Below are 19,013 nucleotides of genomic sequence, written 5' to 3'. Positions count from 1 at the left end.
AAAAAGCCCGTGTTTCACCTGGCCAAGGAGCGGAACAGTCTGCTTTTTTAAATATTTCTTCTAGGAAGCACATGGGAGCTGAATGATTTATTTGCCTTTGTAATTTTCCTCACCTCCCTCACAAGGAAGCACCTGGTTTGAATGTAACACCTCTGCTCAGTGAGATGCTTCAATAATCACATGTCCTCAGGGGAACATTGCTGTCCCAGCAGCTGCCTATACAAAATAATGGAGGAATTTAGTAAGTCAGGCAGAATTTATGAAAGGAATAAACAGTTCCTGATGAGAAATCTCAACTGCACGAAGAGAGATGCCATTTCTTGATTAAGGTGTCATGCCAAAGCCCTATAGGATCACAGAACTATGGAGTTAAACGGCACAAAATCAGACTTTTGAGCCCAACTCATCTATGCTGACCAAGGTGCCTGTCTGAGCTAATCCCTTCTGGTCCCATTTGGCCTGTATTTCACCCCCAGCCCTCTCCATATGAGGAGCATTTGATGGCTCCAGGTCTGCACTCTCTGGAGTTTAGAAGAATGAAAACTATATTGGGAAAGTATATGATCAGAGGGCACAGCCTCAGAACAGAAGAACTTTCCTTTAGAACTGAGATGAGGTGGAATTTCTTTAGCCAGAGGGTGGTAAATCTGTGGCATTCATTGCCATGGATGGCTGTGGAGGCCAAGTGATTGGGTATATTTAAAGCAGAGGTTGATAGGTTCTTGAATAATAAGTGCGTCAGGGGTTATAGGAAGAAGACAGGAGAACGGGGTTAAGAGGGATAATAAATCAGCCATGAATGGAATGGCAGAGCAGACTCAATGGGCCAAATGGCCTAATTCTGCTCCCATATCTTATAGTCTTTATGATCTTAAACTATTCTTATCCATGTATCTATCCAAATGCTTTAAGTGTTGGAAATATTCCCACTTCTGCTGGCACTTTGTTCAATATACCCTCCACCCATTGTGTGAAAAAGTTGCCCCCACAGGACCATTTTAAATCTATTCACTCTTGTACGCAGCTTTCCACTTGAAAGCAGCCCGTTGAAAGTGAAGTAAACAGAAAAAACTGCATTTTTTTCCAGTAACATTGGAGTGATTTCTCCTCAAAAATGAAATGGATTTTTAACTAAAATTAATCCCAGACACTAATAGTTTGTAGTTATCAGGATTGATTGACAGGAGAATTATCCAATCGGCTCCACTCCAGCTGGACAGCGCTTCTCACCGCAAGTGCAATAAATTTTAAAAGGCAGCTAAAGTGAGGTCAACAGTGTCATTGTATAACTTAAACAGGCAGCCCGATTTCTGCAGATGATCAAGGGATATCAGAAAAGGGTAAAGTCAGCATCGTCTGAAGACCCGACCCCCTGTACTAAATAACATCATTAGTGCTGTTGCATCTTCAAGCAATGATAGATTTTGCTTTTGAAAGGATTCTTTAAATACTTACATTTCTGAGTACATAACCATCAAAAGCTACTTAATGGAATTAAATGCTCACAGGTAAATTATTTTATGGAGATGAGGACAGCTGTGAGGTTGCAAGACAACATCCTATGCACCATCAATTTACAAGCCATCCCATCCAGGGACTTGGACTTTTTGTTTTGGTGACTGCCCCCTTTAATGCTATTGTAGACATATGTGACAGCTGTGTTGCATTGGTGGTTCAGTGGTAGAATTCTCGCCTGCCACGTGGGAGGCCCGGGTTCGATTCCTGGCCAATGCATAATGGATTTTATTGCAAGAAATATCATAGGAAAAGCAAATGAGCTCAGATGGATTACACACATGGAACTATGATATTGTAGCCATCAGTGAGACTTGGTTACAGGAGGAGCAGTACTGGCGGCTCAATATTCTGGGATTCCACCGTTTCAGTTGTGGCAGAGTGGGAGGGGTTAAAGGAGGAGGGGCGTCAGGGAAGTTAATAGTCAGGGAAAATGTCACAAGCTGGAGAATTTAGTTCTCGCATTATCAGTGGAACTGAGGAATAAGAAAGGATGACCACATTAACAGACCACCTAACAGCTCACTGGATTTCGAGGAACAAATTTGTAGAGAGGTTGCAGACTGCTGCAAGACACACAAGGTTGTTATAGTAGGTAATTTTAACTTTCCACATATTAACTGGGACAGGACAGGTGACTGAAGTGTGTGTAGAGGAACACTTTGTATCTAGAGGTCACAATGACATTAGTTTCAAAGCAAATATGGAAAAAGATAGGTCTGCTCTGCGGATTGAAATTCTGAATTGGAATAAGGCCAATTTTGATGGTTTCAGAAAGGATTTGGCAAATGTGGATTGGGAGAGGCTGTTTTCTGGCAAAAGTGTACTTGGTAAGTGAGAGGGGTTCAAAAATTAAAATTTCTGAGTATAAATCCTGTATATGCCTGTCAGAATAAACGGTAAAGATAACACGTGCAGGGAACCTTAGTTTTCAAGAGATATTGAGGTGCTGGCTAAGGAAAAAACAGTGAGTGGCAGGTCTCGGCAAGTAGGAACAAATGATGTACTTATGGAGTATAAGAAATGCAAGAGAACACTAAGGAAGAACTCAGGAGAGCTAAAAGAAGGCATGAGTATTCCCTAGCAGTCAAGGTGAAGGAGTCTACAGATATATCAAGAACAAAAGGATTGTAAGGGACAAACCTGGTTCTCTGGAAGACCAGAATGGTAATCCATGCGAGGAGCCAAAACAGATGGGGGAGATCTTAACTGGATTTTTTTTGCATCTGTATTTACTCAGGGGATGGACACAGAGTCTATAGAAGTGTGGCAAAGCAGCATTGATTTCACGGAACTATATAGATTACAGAGGAAGAGGTGTTTTTGCTGTCTTGAAGCAAATTAGGGTTATAATTCCCCAAGACCCACAATGTGCTCCCTTGGACCCCTAGCTCAGAAATTGCAGGGGCCCCAGCAGAGATATTTAAATCATCCTTAGTGATAGGTGAGGCACTGGAGGATTGGAGGATAGCAAATGTTGTTCTGCTGTTTAAGAAAGGCTCTAAGAATAAATCAGGAAATTATAGGTCAGTGAGCCTGACATCAGTTGTAGGAAAGTTATTGGAAAGTATTTTAATGAACCGGATTTATGGGTATTTGGATAGATATAGCTTTGTGCGTGCCTAACCAGTCTTATAGAGTTATTTGAGGAAGTTACCGGGAAAGTTGATGGAGACAAGGTAGTAAATGTTGTCTACATGGATTTTAGCAAAACATTTGACTCAGCTAGCCATCTGGACACAAGCTGGGGTCTGATCAGCCCTGGCTGGGTCACCTGGAGGAGGTTGTATGATGTTGAAAGACCCGAAACACCCGATGATTCCAGGAACATCACTGGAGATGTGTCCAGAAGCATCAATAGATGTATGTACACAGCTTGCATGGGGGTTTGGTCAAGAAGTTTCAGTCGCTTGGATTAGATATCGACTGTGGGAGAAACCAGAGAGTAGTAGTAGACAGTTGCCTCTCTGACTGGAGGACTGTCACTGGGGGAGTGCCACAGAGATCGGTGCTGGGTCCATTGTTATTTGTCATCAATATCAACGACCTGGATGATAAAGTGGTTAACTGGAGAAGCAAACTTGCGGATGACACCAAGTTTGGCGGTGTGGTGAACAGCAAGCAAAACTATCAGAGCCTGCAGCAGGATCTAGACCAGCTGGAAAAATGGACTAAAAATGAATTTAATGCAGAGAAGTGTGAATTGTTACAATTCTGTAACAAACTAGGGTAGATATTACACAGTGAACGGTAGGGCACTGAGGAGTGTTGTTGAACAAAGGGATCTGAAAATACAGGTCCATAATTTATTGAAACTGGAATCACAGGTAGGTCGGGTCATAAAGAAAGCTTTTGACATATTATCCTTCACAAATCAACGTATTGAGTTACAGGCGATGGGATATTGTGTTGAAGTTGTATAAGACATTGGCAAGGCCTAATTTGGAGTATTGTGTGCAGTTTTTGTCACCTACCAACAGGAAAGATGTAAATTATTTTGAGAGAGTACAAAGAAAATATACAAGGATATTGCTGGGACTGGAGAACCTGAGCTATAAAGAAAGATTGAATAGGTTAGGACTTTATTCCTTGGAACGTATTATGAGAGGTGTAGATAGGGTAAAAGCAAGCAGGCATTTTCCAGTGAGGTTGGTTGGGACTACAACCAAAGGTCATGGGTTAAGGGTGAAAAGTTTAAGGGGAACATGAGGGGAAACTTCTTTACACAGAGGGTGGTGAGTGCATGTAATGAACTGCCAGAGCAAGTGGTGCATACAAGCTTGATTTCAGCATTTAAAAGAAGTTTGGATAGGTTCATGGAAGGTAAGGGTATGGAGGGCTATGGTACCGGTGCAGGTCAATGGGACTAGGCAGTTTAAATGCTTAGGCATGGACTAGATGTTTCAGTTCTGTCCTTTTCTATGACTGTATGACTCAGGTGCTGTATGCTGTGTGTAACATTTGGTACTGTGTTTTGCACTGTGGCCACAGAGGAATGCTGTTTTGTTTGGCTGTATTCATGTGTATGGTTAAATGACAATTAAATTTGAATTTGATCTATTTGGTATTGATTAACTAATGTCACATGTATTGAGAGACAGAAAAGTGCTTAAAGTTACAAGCCATCTGCACAGGTAATCTAACAACATAAATACTTTGAGGTTGTACATGGAAAAAGCAATAACAGAATTAAAAAAGGCCAATTCTGGATCTGCAGACTCTGGAGCCGTAGGGACGCGGGAACAGCTGGGATCCTTTCTGTGTTTCCTCTTCTCTTCAGCAGTCGATCTTCTGGATTCCTCAAAATCCTTGACTGCTCCGTGGATCAGCATTCTCCAGCAGTCTCTATCACAAGCCTGCTGCAGCTACTTGTTGACCTCAATATTTGCCAGAGAGAGCTGCTGCTTAAGTTCGTCTTTGTACCTCTTGCGCAGGGCACCACAATCTCTCTTGCGTGCTCTGAGAGAGTTCTCCACAGAGTACTACTGTCGGTAACCTGAGCTGTCCATGTCAAACACGTGGCCTGACCAGCAGAGCTGCTTGAGCAGCAAGGTGGTTTCAATGCTTGGAAGCTGAGCAATATTGTGATGACATCAGCCCTGTACACCTGGATTTTTGTGGACAGACATAGCTGGTCGTTCTTCCACACATGTTTTTGGAGGCTCCCAAAGGCACTGCTGGCTCTGGTGAGTTGATTGGCAATGTACCTTACACTTTCATTGTTTCATTGGAGATGACACCACCCAGATAAGTGAACTGATCAACTGTAGTGAGAGGGTGATCATCAATGGTCATCCAAGGTGGGTTGTGAAAGCCATGGGGGGGCTTTATCTCCAGTATATATAAAATACAACTTCTATACAGACACCCACAGCATAATAAATTTTAAATTGCCCTGTTCAGGCCTAAAGATTTAATTGGTGTGCAGGATTTCTTACTCCTGTGGCGTAATATCTTTCCTCTCAAGGAGGGTCACTCTCCTTGGCAAGTGAGGCTGTGAAACGATCTCAGGTTCTGGGTCCTCATCCGCGGTGGTCGTAGGAGCTGAATCTGGAACTGTAGGAAGTGGTTCTGACAACTTCAGACACTTTTCTTCTCTAACAATTGACTCTGCTCTCCTCAACTGATCAATACGTTGTCTCCAGGGGACATCAGACTCAATCTGCAATGCATAGGAGAGTGGTCTAGTTCTGCCAAGTACCCACTTTTGATCCCATGCCAGGGCTACTTGTTTGAAGAGCCCTTAATTTGTCTCAGCTGGTGTCTTGCATATTCCTTTTGAGGTCAGCCTCAGCTATGTTCACTATTCTGGACAAGAGGATATTGGTCTATTTTCAGTAGTGGGTTGATGACCTTAAAATCTCCATGGATCCTGACAGAGCCATTCTTTTTGACAGCTGCAAACAACTGGCTTTTCCCTTGGGCTCCACTCAGCCTTGGAAAGAATTACGTCAGCCTCCATGCGATCTAGCTCCCTGGCTACTTTATCAGGGATGGTATAAGAAACCAGATGGGCTTTACAAATCTTGGGTGTGTCATTTTCATTTAACATTATTTTACCCTTGGTATGTTTGAGTTTTCCAATGCCATCCTAGAATACTTCTCTGGTATCTTCCAGTACCCTTCTTAATTCATTTTCAGTTGACTCTTTTTATTACAGATGGTGGACGGATCTCCAATCAGGTTGTAGTTGCCTCAGCCAATTATGACCCCTCCTGTTTTTACCTCGTACAAACCCAATGTGGCTTGTTGGTTGTTGTATTTCAAAGGAATTATCTTTTCTCCAGTACAAGTACTTATTGGATATCTGCAGGCTTCAGTTCAGTATCTTTGAAATGGCATTCAAACTCATTTTGTAGACTGAATGATTGAAACAGCCAAGCCAGTGACCAATTCCATGTTAATTAATTTACCATTCACTTCTGGTGTAAGCCAAATTGTTTGACCCTTGTTAGTTGTCATACTGTAAATCTCAAAGTTACACAGTCCTGCGTCACTCCCATTATTATCAGTTTTCTCATCAACATATTACAAATTGGTGCTCTTTTTTAAACTGCACGGGGTAGTGGAAAAGATTAAAAAGTCAAGCTGCAGTCATACAACATGGTGCATAATGTTGATGAATGACACAGTGGGAGGGGGAGGAGAAGTATTTGTCTGGGGTGGGAGGAATGCTTAATTATGCTGGTTATTTTTTCAAGGTGGTGAGAATTATAGACAGGCAGGAAAGGCTAGTTTTCACAATGGACTGAGTTGTGCCCTCGATCTGTGCAATTTCTTGTGGCCTTAGTTAGAACAGTTGCCAGACCTAGCTGTGATGCTTCCAGATAGGATGCTTTCAGTGGTGCATGTATGTAAATTGGTGAAGGTCTACAGATGCATGCTATATTTCTTTAGCTCATCTTGTCCTTGCTGAGCTCTTATTCTGCCTTGTCCCATTGACCTTCACCTGGACCACAGTCCTCTGTACCCCGCCCATTCATGTACTTATCCAAAATTCTTTTAAATTTGAAAATTGTGGGCTCATATGACTAAGGATAAGCTATCTCATTTTTATTCGGATAAATCTCCCTTTTGTGATAGATGTAACAATGGAGAAGCTTCATTAATTCACATGTTTTGGACATGTCCGACTCTTGAAAGATATTGGAAGGAAGTATTCCAAACTTTCTCGGTACTTTTTAAGGTAAATTTTAAGCCTAACCCTTTGACTGCCCTATTCGGTATTGTTGGAGGAAAAGATATTATTTTGGAGATATCTGATTTGCACATTTTGGCGCTTACTTCCCTTTTAGCTAGGAGGGCGATCTTACTTAAATGGAAGGATGTCGTTCTGCCTACTCACGCTCAATGGTTACGTGATGTTATGTTATGCTTAATTTTAAAGAAGATCCGTTGTTCAATTTCTGAATCTGGCCAAAACTTTCAAACATTGTGGGGACCATTTTTGAACTATTTTCAAAACCTTTGTCTTGCTGTTAAAGTACAGATGGTGGCTAATAACATATTTCACTTTATGATAAGGATTTTTTTTCCTTTTTTCTTTCTTTACCAATCAGCTTTGATCTTGGTAATGGGTTTAGACTTTTTTTCTGTATAATAAAATTATTACATTTCAATGTTATGATTTAATTTTACATGAATATAGGGTAATGTGATTGCAAGTGTGATTCTAATATAATGTATTTGGTATTATTTTATCTTTTTTTTGATTTATAATATATATCTTCTTGTACTCTGTATTCTTATATGTAGAAACTAATAAAAATATTGAAAGAGAAATTTGAAAATTGTACTGCCATTCAGCACTTCTGCTGGCAGCTCGTTCCACACTTGGGACCACCCCTCAGTTCCTTTAAGTGTTTCACCATTCACCCTTTACGTATGACCTCTAGTTCTAGTCTCACCCAACCGCAGTGTAAAAGGCCTGCTTGCATTTATTCTATCTAAGAGCATCTTGAACCCCTCCATTGAATTTGCCTCCACTACCACCCCAGACAGTGCACTTCAGACACCTTCTACAGTCTGTGTAAAGAGGGGAAAAAAATTTGCCCCACACATCTCCCTCTGAAATTAGAAATATCAACCTTGGGAAAAATCTATTGGCTGTATACTCTGTGTCTCTCATAATTTTTCTCAACTACTATCAGATCTCCCCTCGGTCTGTTGCTCCAGAAAAAACAACTCGAGTTTGTTCAGCACATGCTCTCTAATTCAGACAGCTCTAGATGCCAGCAGTGAACCCACGGCACTAGAAATACGAAGGCACAAGAGACATTGGAAACTGGATGTTGAGTATTCATTTCCTTCCGCAGATGCTGCCTGACCTGCTGAGTTTTTCCAGCAGTTTGTGCTTTGAACAAGAGCTGTAAGGCAGCAGTTCTACACTGCTAAACATTGCCAGCATTCACCTTCCATCCCTAATTGCTCATGAACTTAAGGATTTGGAAGCCAGTTAAGAGTGGGTCTGAAGTCACAGATAACCCAGACTGGGCATCGACATCAATCCCTGGCCCACTTAATTGAACCAGGGAACTTCTTTTAACAACAATCTGTTACTTTCATAGGCACTGTAATGCTCTCTTATCTAGGTTTATGTAATATTCTCAGCTACTGTGCTGCATTGTGAGGTACTGCCCTTGACTCATTATTCTGAATTGTACTTCTTGTAACAGAACCACAATCATACCCCCATTGGGCAGTGAATTAAATTAACTTGGGTAAAGAAGTTTAGAATTTATTTTTAATCATTTGAATTTAAATTTCCCAGGTGTTATAGGGAAGTTTGAATTTTCATTTCTCCATCAGTAACCTATACCTCTAAATTTAACCATTATCGTTCCCACAGTTTGGAACTAGTTTTGGTTTTATGCCAGGCAAGAAGAGGAATAAAAACAAAGCTGCCACTAATGACAGCAAATAAAAGTGAAGCTCTCAGGGGAGGACAGGGAAAAGCATTCCGAAATTAAGCAGCATAATTTGGGGCAAGAGGGGAATGATTTAAAAGGGACTGAGTGGGGGTAACTTATTTCTCAGAGGATGGTGATCGTATTGAACGAGTTGCCTGAGGAAGCAGATGAGGCAGGTGCAGGGATTTCATTTAAGAAGCACTTGGATGGGTACATGGAGGAGCAGGGCTCCGAGGGATATGGGCTGAATGCTGGAAATTTGGGCTAAGTGGGAGGACAATATGCTTAGCATTGACATGTGGGGCTGAAGGGCCCGTATCCCTTGCTCTAAGACCGAATGACAACTCTAAAGGTCCAAAACTGTGATAACCACCTACAGCTGAATAGTTGCCCATAATTTAACATCTGCACAAGTGTATATAGGGTTGGAAAACAAGTTTTAATGCTGTCTGCGTGGAGTTTGCACAATTTCCCTTTGGAAAAACTTGAAAACCTGGGTATCTGTACTCCAACCCCCCCTCTGCAAATGAATGCTTGCCTTCCTTGGTGGGAGGCTGCAGGCAGTTCAGATTAGAAATAACATCTCCTCCTCACTGACAATTAACAGATGCACACCTCAAGGATACGTGCTTAAGCTGTCGCTCTTCTCTTGTGTGGCTAGGCACAGTTCAAATGCTATCTATAAATTTGTTGATGATACAACTGTTGTTGGTAGGATATCAGATGGTGACAAGGAGGTGTACAGGAGTGAGATACTGTAGATCATCTGGTAGCGTGCTGTCGCAACACCAACCTTTCACTCAGCCTCAGTACAATCAAAGAATTCATTGTGGACTTCAGGAAGAGGAAGTCGAGGGAACATACACCAGTCTTCATTGAGGTGTCAATGGGTGAAGAGTTCCAAGTTCATGGGTGTCAACATCTCTAAAGATACATCCAGGGTTCAACATATTGATGTAATCACAAAGACTAATATAGCCAATGGCTATATTTCATTAGGAGTATGAGGAGAATTCGTATATCACTAAAGACCTCAGTGAATTGCTACAGATGTACTGTGGAGATCATTCTGATTGATTGCAACACCGTCCGGTATGGAGGTGCCACTGCACGGAATCAGAAAAAGCCGCAGAATGTTGTAAACTCAGCCATGCTCTATCATGGATATTAGCCTCCCCAGCATCGAGGACATCTTCAAAAGACAATGCCTCAGAAAAGCAACATTCATTATTAAGGACCCCCCCACCATCCAGGATATGCTCTCATCTCATTAGTACCTTCAGGGAGGATGTACAGGAGCCTGAAGATGCACGTTCAATGTTTTAAGAACATCTCCTTCCCTCCACTATCAGATTTCTGAATGGTCATGAGCCAATGGGTACCATCTTGCTAGTCTGCTCTCTGTTTGCACCACTTACAATATATTACTTATTTTAACTTGTAATAATGTTTATGTATTGCAATGTACTGCTGCCACAAAACAACAAATTTCACTGCATTTGTCAGTGATAATAAGCCTGACTATGATTGCTATGGATGCTCTTACTTCCTCCCACATTCCTATGATGTGGGATGGTAGGTTAATTGAGCCACCGATGGTGGTGTTTAAAATGTAGGTGAGTGGCAGAATCTGAGTGGAATTGGTGGGACTGTGGAGGGAATAAATGTGGGTCGGTGTAAGTGGACGCTTGATAGTGGGCTGAAGGAACAAATAGTCTGTTGGAAGGATTCAGCTGGTCGAACCGCAACTGTGGGAAGAAACGTTTCGGGTCAAAAGCTTGAGAGTGGAGCAGCAAGACTGCAGTCGTGCTACAGTCGTGCCTCAACCCAAAACATTGTTATTTTGCACTGAGTTCTCCCTGCTCAATGCGCTGAGTTCATCCAGCCAATTTATTTATCTATTTATCTGTCTATCTATTTATCTATTTATGTAAAGATACAGCATGGAACAGACCCTTCTGGGCCAATGAGCAGCGCTGCTCAGCTTCCTATTTAACCCTAGCCTAATCACAGGACAATTTACAAGGAGCAATTAACCTACTAACCGGTATGTCTTTGGAATGTGGGAGGAAACCGGAGCACCTGGAGGAAACCCACATGTTCATGAGGAGAACGTACAAACTCCTTACAGATGCCATCGAAATTCAACTCCGAGCTCTGATGCCTTGAGCTGTAATAGCATCGCTCTAACGGCTACGCACCCAAGTTTCAGCATCACAGTCTCTTGTGTCTACAGTGGACTGAAGAACCTGTTTTCATGCCTTTTGAATCATATGCTAGTAAAAGAACACAGTGAAGGTTCATGCAGACAATAATAGATTGTCATACTAATCTTGCAATAATAACATCCGCAAGAAATGATTGTCATAACAACATGAGATGATAAAAGAAAGAAGATATCCATAGGCTTGGCTTGGTTGGGCAGGTGAAACATGAAGTGTGAAATTGTCTATTTTGCCAAGCAGAAGGGAACAGCAGAATATTTAGCAGGTGAGCATTCAAGTAGACTTGGAATTCATGCAAGAATCTCAAAGCAGGTTCATAAAGGCCCCAAGAAACAGTTAGGAAGCCAAGTTACATGTTGGTATGGAAAAAGTATCAAAGTTCAAAGCTCAAAGTAAATTCTGTTATCTATGTACAGATACCTCACCACATACAACCCTGAGATTCATTTTTTCTGCGAGCACACTCAGCACATTTATAGAATAGTAACTGTAACAGGATCAATGAAAGATCAACTGGAGTGCAGAAGACAACAAACTGTGCAAGTGCAAATATAAATTAATAGCAATAAATAATGATGATGAGATAAAGAGTTATTAAACTGAGATCATTGGTTGTAGGAACATTTCAATGATAGGGCAAGTGAGAGTAGTTATCCCCTTTTACTCAAGAGCCTGATAGCTTAGCAACTGTTCTTGAACCTGGCGGTCTGAGTGCTGAGATGCTTGTACCTTCTGCCTGATGGCAGCAGCGAGAAGAGAGCATGGCCTAAGTGATGAGGATTTCTGATGATGGATGCTGCTTTACTTCGATGTTGCATGTAGATGTGCTTAATGGTTGGAAGGTCCTTACCCGTGATATACTAGGCAAAATCCATTACCTTTTTTAGGATTTTCCATTCAAAGGCATTGGCATTTCCATAAGAACATAAGAAACATAAAAACACAAGAAATAGGAGCAGGGAATGAGGGGTGATCTCTTTGCTTCACAACTGTTAACTGTTACTTGGGTGATTGCAATTAAGACTTTTTTTCTCCTGCATAAGCCCCACTTCAGACAAATGAGCATAATGTTATGGGTGGGCAATGCTGAGACAATGAAGGAAAGTCAAAAACCTGCAGATGCTGGAAATCTGAAACAAAAAGGAGAAAAATTGCTGGAAAAGCTTATTCACTCAGTCAGTATGTGTGGAAGGAGAAGTAGTCAACATTTTGGGTCTGTGGCCCTTTGTCAGAACTCACTGCTGAGGTGGAGTTCTTATCCAAACATCCTGAATATTTAACACACTCTTAGAAACAGTGAGTTCCAAATTGTGATCGTCAGATTGTGGGAGGATTTAAAATCTCTTCTATTTATAGCTTGTTGATGTTCAGCTGTTCATTACTTAGGTTGACTTTCACAGCTAAGGAGTCAAGGGATTTTGCGATAAGTTGGAAAAACTAAAGCTGAGGCAGATCAAAGTCAAAGTACATTTAAAATCAAAGTATGTATATGTCACCATATCAGAGTTGTTGGTGAACGCAGCAGGCCAGGCAGCATCTATTGGAAGAGGTACAGTCGACGTTTCAGGCCGAGACCCTTCGTCAGGACTAGCTGAAGGAAGAGCTAGTAAGAGATTTGAAAGTGGGAGGGGGAGGGGGAGATCCAAAATGATAGGAGAAGACAGGAGGGGGAGGGATGGAGCCAAGAGCTGGACAGGTGATTGGCAAAGGGGATATGAGAGGATCATGGGACAGGAGGATCAGGGAGAAGGAAAAGGGGGAGGGGGGAAAAATCCCAGAGGATGGGCAAGGGGTATAATGAGAGGGACAGAGGGAGAAAAAGGAGAGAGAGAGAAAGAATATGTGTATATAAATAAATAACGGATGGGTACGAGGGGTAGGTGGGGTATATAAGTAAATAACGGATGGGGTACAAGGGGGAAAGTCTTTTTCTCCCTCTGTCCCTCTGACTATACCCCTTGCCCATCCTCTGGGTTTTTCCCCCCTCCCCCTTTTCCTTCTCCCTGGGCCTCCTGTCCCATGATCCTCTCATATACCTTTTGCCAATCACTTGTCCAGCTCTTGGCTCCATCCCTCCCCCTCCTGTCTTCTCCTATCATTTTGGATCTCCCCCTGCCCCTCCCACTTTCAAATCTCTTACTAGCTCTTCCTTCAGTTAGTCCTGAAGAAGGGTCTCGGCCTGAAACGTCGACTGTATCTTTTCCTAGAGATGCTGCCTGGCCTGCTGCATTCACCAGCAACTTTGATGTGTGTTGCTTGAATTTCCAGCATCTGCAGAATTCCTCGTATATGTCACCATATACTATCTTGAGTTAAATTTCTTGCATGCATTTACAGGAAAATAAAGAAATACGGAAGAATTGATGAAAAACCTATATATAAACCAAACACAAAACACTGGAGGAACTCAATAGTTGAGGCAGCATCTATGGAAATGGATAAACAGTTGCCTTTTGGACCAAGACCCTTCTTCAGTCAGGACTCAAAAGGAAGTGGGAAGGCATTCTGGCATCTTCCCTCTTCCATTCCAGTTTGTTGGAGGGTCTTGCTCAAAATGTTGACTGTTTATTCATATCCATGGATACTGCCTGACCTGGTGAGTTCATCCAGAATTTTGTGTGTGTGTGTTTCTCTGGATTTCCAGCATCTGCAGAATCTCTTGTATTTATAAATAAGCAAAGGCTATTAAATGACCAATGTGTGAAAGATGATGAATTGCACAAATAAAAATAAATAAATAATACTAAGAACATGAGTTGTAGAGTCCTTGAAAGTGATTCTGTAGGTTGTGGAATCTGATCAGAGATGAGGTGAGTGAAGTTATCCACACTGGTTCAGGAATCTGATGGTTGCAGGGTAATATGAGTTCCTGAACCTGGAGCTGTGGGACCTAAGGCTGCTGTACCTCCTGCCTGATGGTAGTAGCATGGCCTGAATGCTGAGGATCCTTGATAATGATGCACTGTTCTTGTGGCAGTGCTTGTTGTAAATGTGCTCACTGGTGGGTGGGTTTTGCCTGTGATGGACTGGGCTATTGTGGATGATCTTACAGTGAACTCAATGTGATGTATACCAGTGACTCTATTTTTATATTATCCATGTTTTATGTTCTTTAGCTATGACCAATATCTCCTCCTTCGATTTGGACATAGAACATAGAATAATACAGCACAGTACAGGCCTCTTGGCTCGCAATGTTGTGCCAACCTTTTAACCTACTCCAAGACCAATCTAACTCTTACCTCCCACACAGCCCTCCATTCTTCTTTCATCCATTTGCTTAGCTAATATTCTCTTAAATGTCTCTAATGGATCTGCCTCTATCACCACCCCTGATCTATGTACCCACCATTCTCTGTGTAAAAATCCTACCTCTGACATCCCCCCTATACTTTCCTCCAGTCACCTTAAAATTATGCTATCTTGTGTTAAGTATTTCCTTCTTGGGAAGAAGGTGCTGGCTGTCCACTCTATCAATGCCCCTTATCATCTTATAACTCCATCAAGCCATCTCTCACCCTAGAAAAAGCCCCAGCTTGCTCAACCTTACCTCATTAACACACGATCTCTAGTGCAGGCAGCATCCTGGTAAATCTCCTCTGCACCTTTTCTCAAGCTTCCACATCCTTCCTATCATGAGGTGACCAATCCAGGTTTGGTGAGATTAATTTTCTGATTGCACCTTGAGGTTTTTGACCATTTTTTTCCACACTATATGTTCCATGTAAAAGTGAGAAATTATTATTGTTCTGAGAAAATTGCCAACTTGAAGATTTCTGGCATCTCTTGACTTTTGCCATATTGTTCCTTTTTTATTTGCACCTCACCACAGGGTCTGCACTTTGCGTCGTTCACAGGACACATGTTTGTTGGAATTATCTTGGTGCTTTTGGTGTCCTTTCCATTCTTGAGACTTCTTTATTGGAACAAAAAGCTCTACAACAAAGAACCAAGTGAGATTATGGGTGAGTACGTTTATTCCATTTTTATCCAATATTTCCTTCATGAGGCTACTTGCTCACAATAGGGTTAAGGGGCAGAGTGTTACCTGCCAGCTGCCATTCAGGGTTTTGAGGTTCATGAACTCAAATAATTGCTGTCAGCAGGCTATTTGACAACAATCTTGACCTTGGGCTCTACTGTTCTGTGTCTAATTGGGTCCACTATCTGGCTGAGGGCAGGACCAAGAATTTAAGCAGCAATAGGCTGTGGCCAGGATCAATAGCAAGCAGAGGTAGGGTGGGGTTACCTTGGGTAAAGGAGGACCAAGTTCTTCTGACATAGATGGAAGTATGGAAGAAATTATTTGCCTGGGTATCCTATGACCTGACAGTCAAGCTGCCAGTTATCCTCTGCTCCAGCCTCTGACTCCATCGAACAATCTCTTTGATCCCCTACAATCAGGCAGTAGGTACCGTAGCTTTGGGGCAAGAATTGTTAGGATGGGGAACAGCTTCTTTCCCAAGGCAGTAAGACTACTGAACTCCCTGCCACCACCCGTGTCTCATCAAGTATGAAGCGCCAGTAGCATTATCATCATCTTCATCAGGTGCCGTGCCCAGTTTGCTTTGACTGCCATGGCCCACACACTCCTGCTTCGGGTCAAGTGGATCAATTCATTGGTATTCATTTCCAGTTCTCTGGCTGCTGTCTCCATCATCATTTGTCTTTGCCTTCCGCTTGCTTTCTTCCCTTCAATCTTTCCCATAATTACCGTGCACTCTAACTCCTCTTTCCTAATCACATGTCCATTGAAGTTATGTTGCCTTTTCATGATCTCATACATTACTGTTTGCTTTTTCACTTGTATTGTATATGCACCTTATTATACGTTAATTTATTTGTGGTAATATTACTTTATTTGCTATGTGTGTGAGTTATATGCACCGTGTTATGCACCTTGGTCCAGAGGAACATTGTTTCATTTGGCGGTATCCATGAGTTTGGTTGGATGACAATAAACTGATCTTGAACTTGGCTAGGATTCTGGACTGGGTTGCAATGGTAAAGCCTGTGGGAGCCTTTCTCATAACTATATTGAGATGTGGTGGGAAGGCAGTGGAATCGGAGGACTAGTTTCATTATCTTGCTTTTAACTGTGGCCTGTCCAATTTCAACAGGATGTAAAGTTAAAATGCAGTTAATACTAGTCTGAAGGCAGTGTTTCCAACAGATTACCCCAAGGAATATAAGTGCTGTTACCTTAACCATAATTTGAGACTGCAAGTATCTTGTAATTGTTCTTCATCCTCTTCATGCTATTAATTCCAATTCAAAGGCTTTGGTCAATTGATCTCTTAAGAGTAGCTTTAGATCTGGCCATGGCACTCATGGCACTCATGACATTGCTGGATTTTAATATTTACTGGGGGTATCCTGGGCATTAGGTATTATTGGACATTTTCTTCATCATTGTAAAGTAATAATAAATAAAAAATGTGAAGCAGAGCTCCTTCTTGTCATAGTTCGACCTTTCACCATGATTCTGCACTCAGATAGAAAATCATGGCACAGATGACGAAGGATCTGGGTGGCAGCTTGAAGATATGTCTCTACCAAAGGAGGTGTAAGGTGCTCCTTCCCTCTGCTAGCCTGCAGGTCACCCTTGGGCAAGGTGTAGCACCTGTTTAGCCCCAGATCAGGGTCATGTGAAACCATAGGGTCAGGTGGTCGATGGTCGTATGAGCAACTGGTGCATATCACAAGTCCCAGTTATGCGGCCGCTGATGACAGGAAGACAATCTCTGAAGAGTAAAGACACTCTCCAGAAGAAGACAATGGCAAACCACTTCTGTAGAAAAATTGCCAAGTAGGATCATGGTCAAGAAAAGACAATGATTGCCCACACCATACAATATTCCACATACAAACGAAGGAGCAAAGTATACACTCAGTGGCTATTTTTTGAGGTAAACCTGTACACCTGCCTGTTGTTGCAATTATCTAATCAGCCAATTATGTGGCAGAAACTCAGTGTATTAAAGAATGCAGACACAGTCAAGAAGTTGTTGTTGTTCAGACCAATGATCAGAATGGGGAAGAAATGTGATTAATTTAAGACTTTGGCTTTGTTGGTGCCAGATGAGGTGGTTTGAGTACCTCAGAAACTGTTGATCTCCTGGGATTTTCATGCGCAACATTCTCTATAAATTTGAAAAAAAACCCAAAAAATCCAGTGAGTGGCAGTTCTCTGGGCAAAAATGCCTTGCTAATGAGTGAGTTCGAGGAGAACAGCCAGACTGGTTCAAGCAGACAGGAAGGTGTCAGTAACTCAGTGAACCATGTACTACAACAGTGCTGTGTGGAAGAGCATCTCTGAATGCACAGCACTTTGAATCTCGATGTGTTACAGCAACAGAAGACCATATACAATCGCTCAGTGGTCCCTTTATTAGATACAGGAGGTACCTAACAAGATGGACACTGAGCGTATGTTACTGAGAAGCATTTGAGCCATTTGTCAGAAGGAAACTTTCAGAGAAAGAAGCTAAGAATTTGAAAAAATTTCTGTGTAGAAAGTACTTAAAATACATGGCTATGTAAAGAGAGTGTGAAGGGGAATATGTCTTGGGACTAAATGAATAGAAACAGGCATCTTCAGACATTGAGCTCATTGAACTGGTTGATATATTGAAGCAATTGAAAGTAGGAAATAAATAAGTAGATTTTCCCATTCTATTTTGTGATTTGAAAGTGCAGTTAAAAAGATTAAAAGGGTTTATATCATCACACGCACCAGATGCGGATGTGAAAAGAAAATCAGAATTATGTGCCCTATTTATAGCTTCGTACTGAAATACAGGGCGATGAATTTTGACTCCTGCAAATTGCATTTCATTCGACTGATGACTCCTGAACTTTAGACTAATGAGACCAGCTGAAGTCTATTCTCACTTCACCCTTACATCACAGATTGTAATAGCGTAAATCTCAGTTGCCAAGGGATTTAATTGGGAACATGGTGCCACATTTTAATAACAGCCGTAAATGAGAGAAAACGTCCCAGGCTCACGGTCAGCAGCAGACCATGGATGTATTCAGACTATTAAAAAAAACTAAAAGTTTCCTTACAGCTTGCAATTGTGCTAAAAGAATTAAGAAAAGACTTTTCAGTGTTCCATGTCTGTATTGAAGACTGAGACAATTGTTTAATCCGAACATGTTTTTTTCCATTGTGTTTCTATAACAACGTCCCTATTTTGCTGATCTAATCCACGATGAAATTAGTAGCAACGTCTTTCCAGCAGCACTCTTAATTTCTGTTCATTCTGCGTCACATAGTTGCACAGTAGATCAGCAAATTAATGATAAAGTCATTTTAAATTGTTGAGAGAAATTCTGGCCTGCAACCGTGCATTAATCTAGTGATATCCTGATAGGGTACAAATGTTTTTTAACCACCGACTCTGGGCAGGTTGTCTTTAAACTACATGATGGAAATGTGCAATAGGATTTTAATAAAAGTTAAAACACAAAAGGCAGGAACTACCTGGACATGGTCCACCACCTTCAAGTTGTTGCTTGCAGTCACCCTCCCACTTATGCTCACCCAAGTCGGATGTAGAAGCAGATGTCAGGATACTAAGAAGCCTCAGGAAGTATACACTCAGTGGCCACTTTATTAGCTACCTTCTATACCTAATAAAGTGGCCATTGAGTGTATATTTGTGATCGGCTGCTGTTTAGTTCATCCACTTCACGGTTCGATGTGTGTTCCGAGATGTCCTTCTGCACACCGCTGTCGTAACTCATGCTTATTTGAGTTCCTGTCCCCTTCCTGTCTGCTTGAACCAGTCTGGCCATTCTCCTCTGACCTCTCTCATTAACAAAGCTACTTTTGCTCACAAAACTGCTGCTCGCTGAT

At 41.8% G+C, this 19,013-nt stretch overlaps 1 protein-coding gene and 1 non-coding gene across 2 annotated transcripts in view; both read left to right on the top strand.

Moving 5' to 3' along the window:
* The window catches only part of oca2 (oculocutaneous albinism II), a 498,511-nt gene that overhangs the window by 282,816 nt on the left and 196,682 nt on the right, over window positions 1-19,013 (top strand). Inside the window, exon 14 of the mRNA XM_063052933.1 lies at window positions 14,982-15,114. Coding sequence (XP_062909003.1) covers window positions 14,982-15,114 — 133 coding nt within the window. The remainder of the gene's footprint in view (window positions 1-14,981; window positions 15,115-19,013) is intronic.
* On the top strand, window positions 1,664-1,734 carry trnag-gcc (transfer RNA glycine (anticodon GCC)). The gene has a single exon. It is a non-coding gene; the product is annotated as a tRNA-Gly (tRNA).

The sequence above is a fragment of the Mobula hypostoma genome, chromosome 7, assembly GCF_963921235.1.
Source record: "Mobula hypostoma chromosome 7, sMobHyp1.1, whole genome shotgun sequence".
Lineage (NCBI taxonomy): Eukaryota > Metazoa > Chordata > Chondrichthyes > Myliobatiformes > Myliobatidae > Mobula > Mobula hypostoma.
The sequence above is the reverse complement of the archived record's forward strand: the minus strand, read 5'-3'. Positions and strand labels throughout refer to the sequence as shown.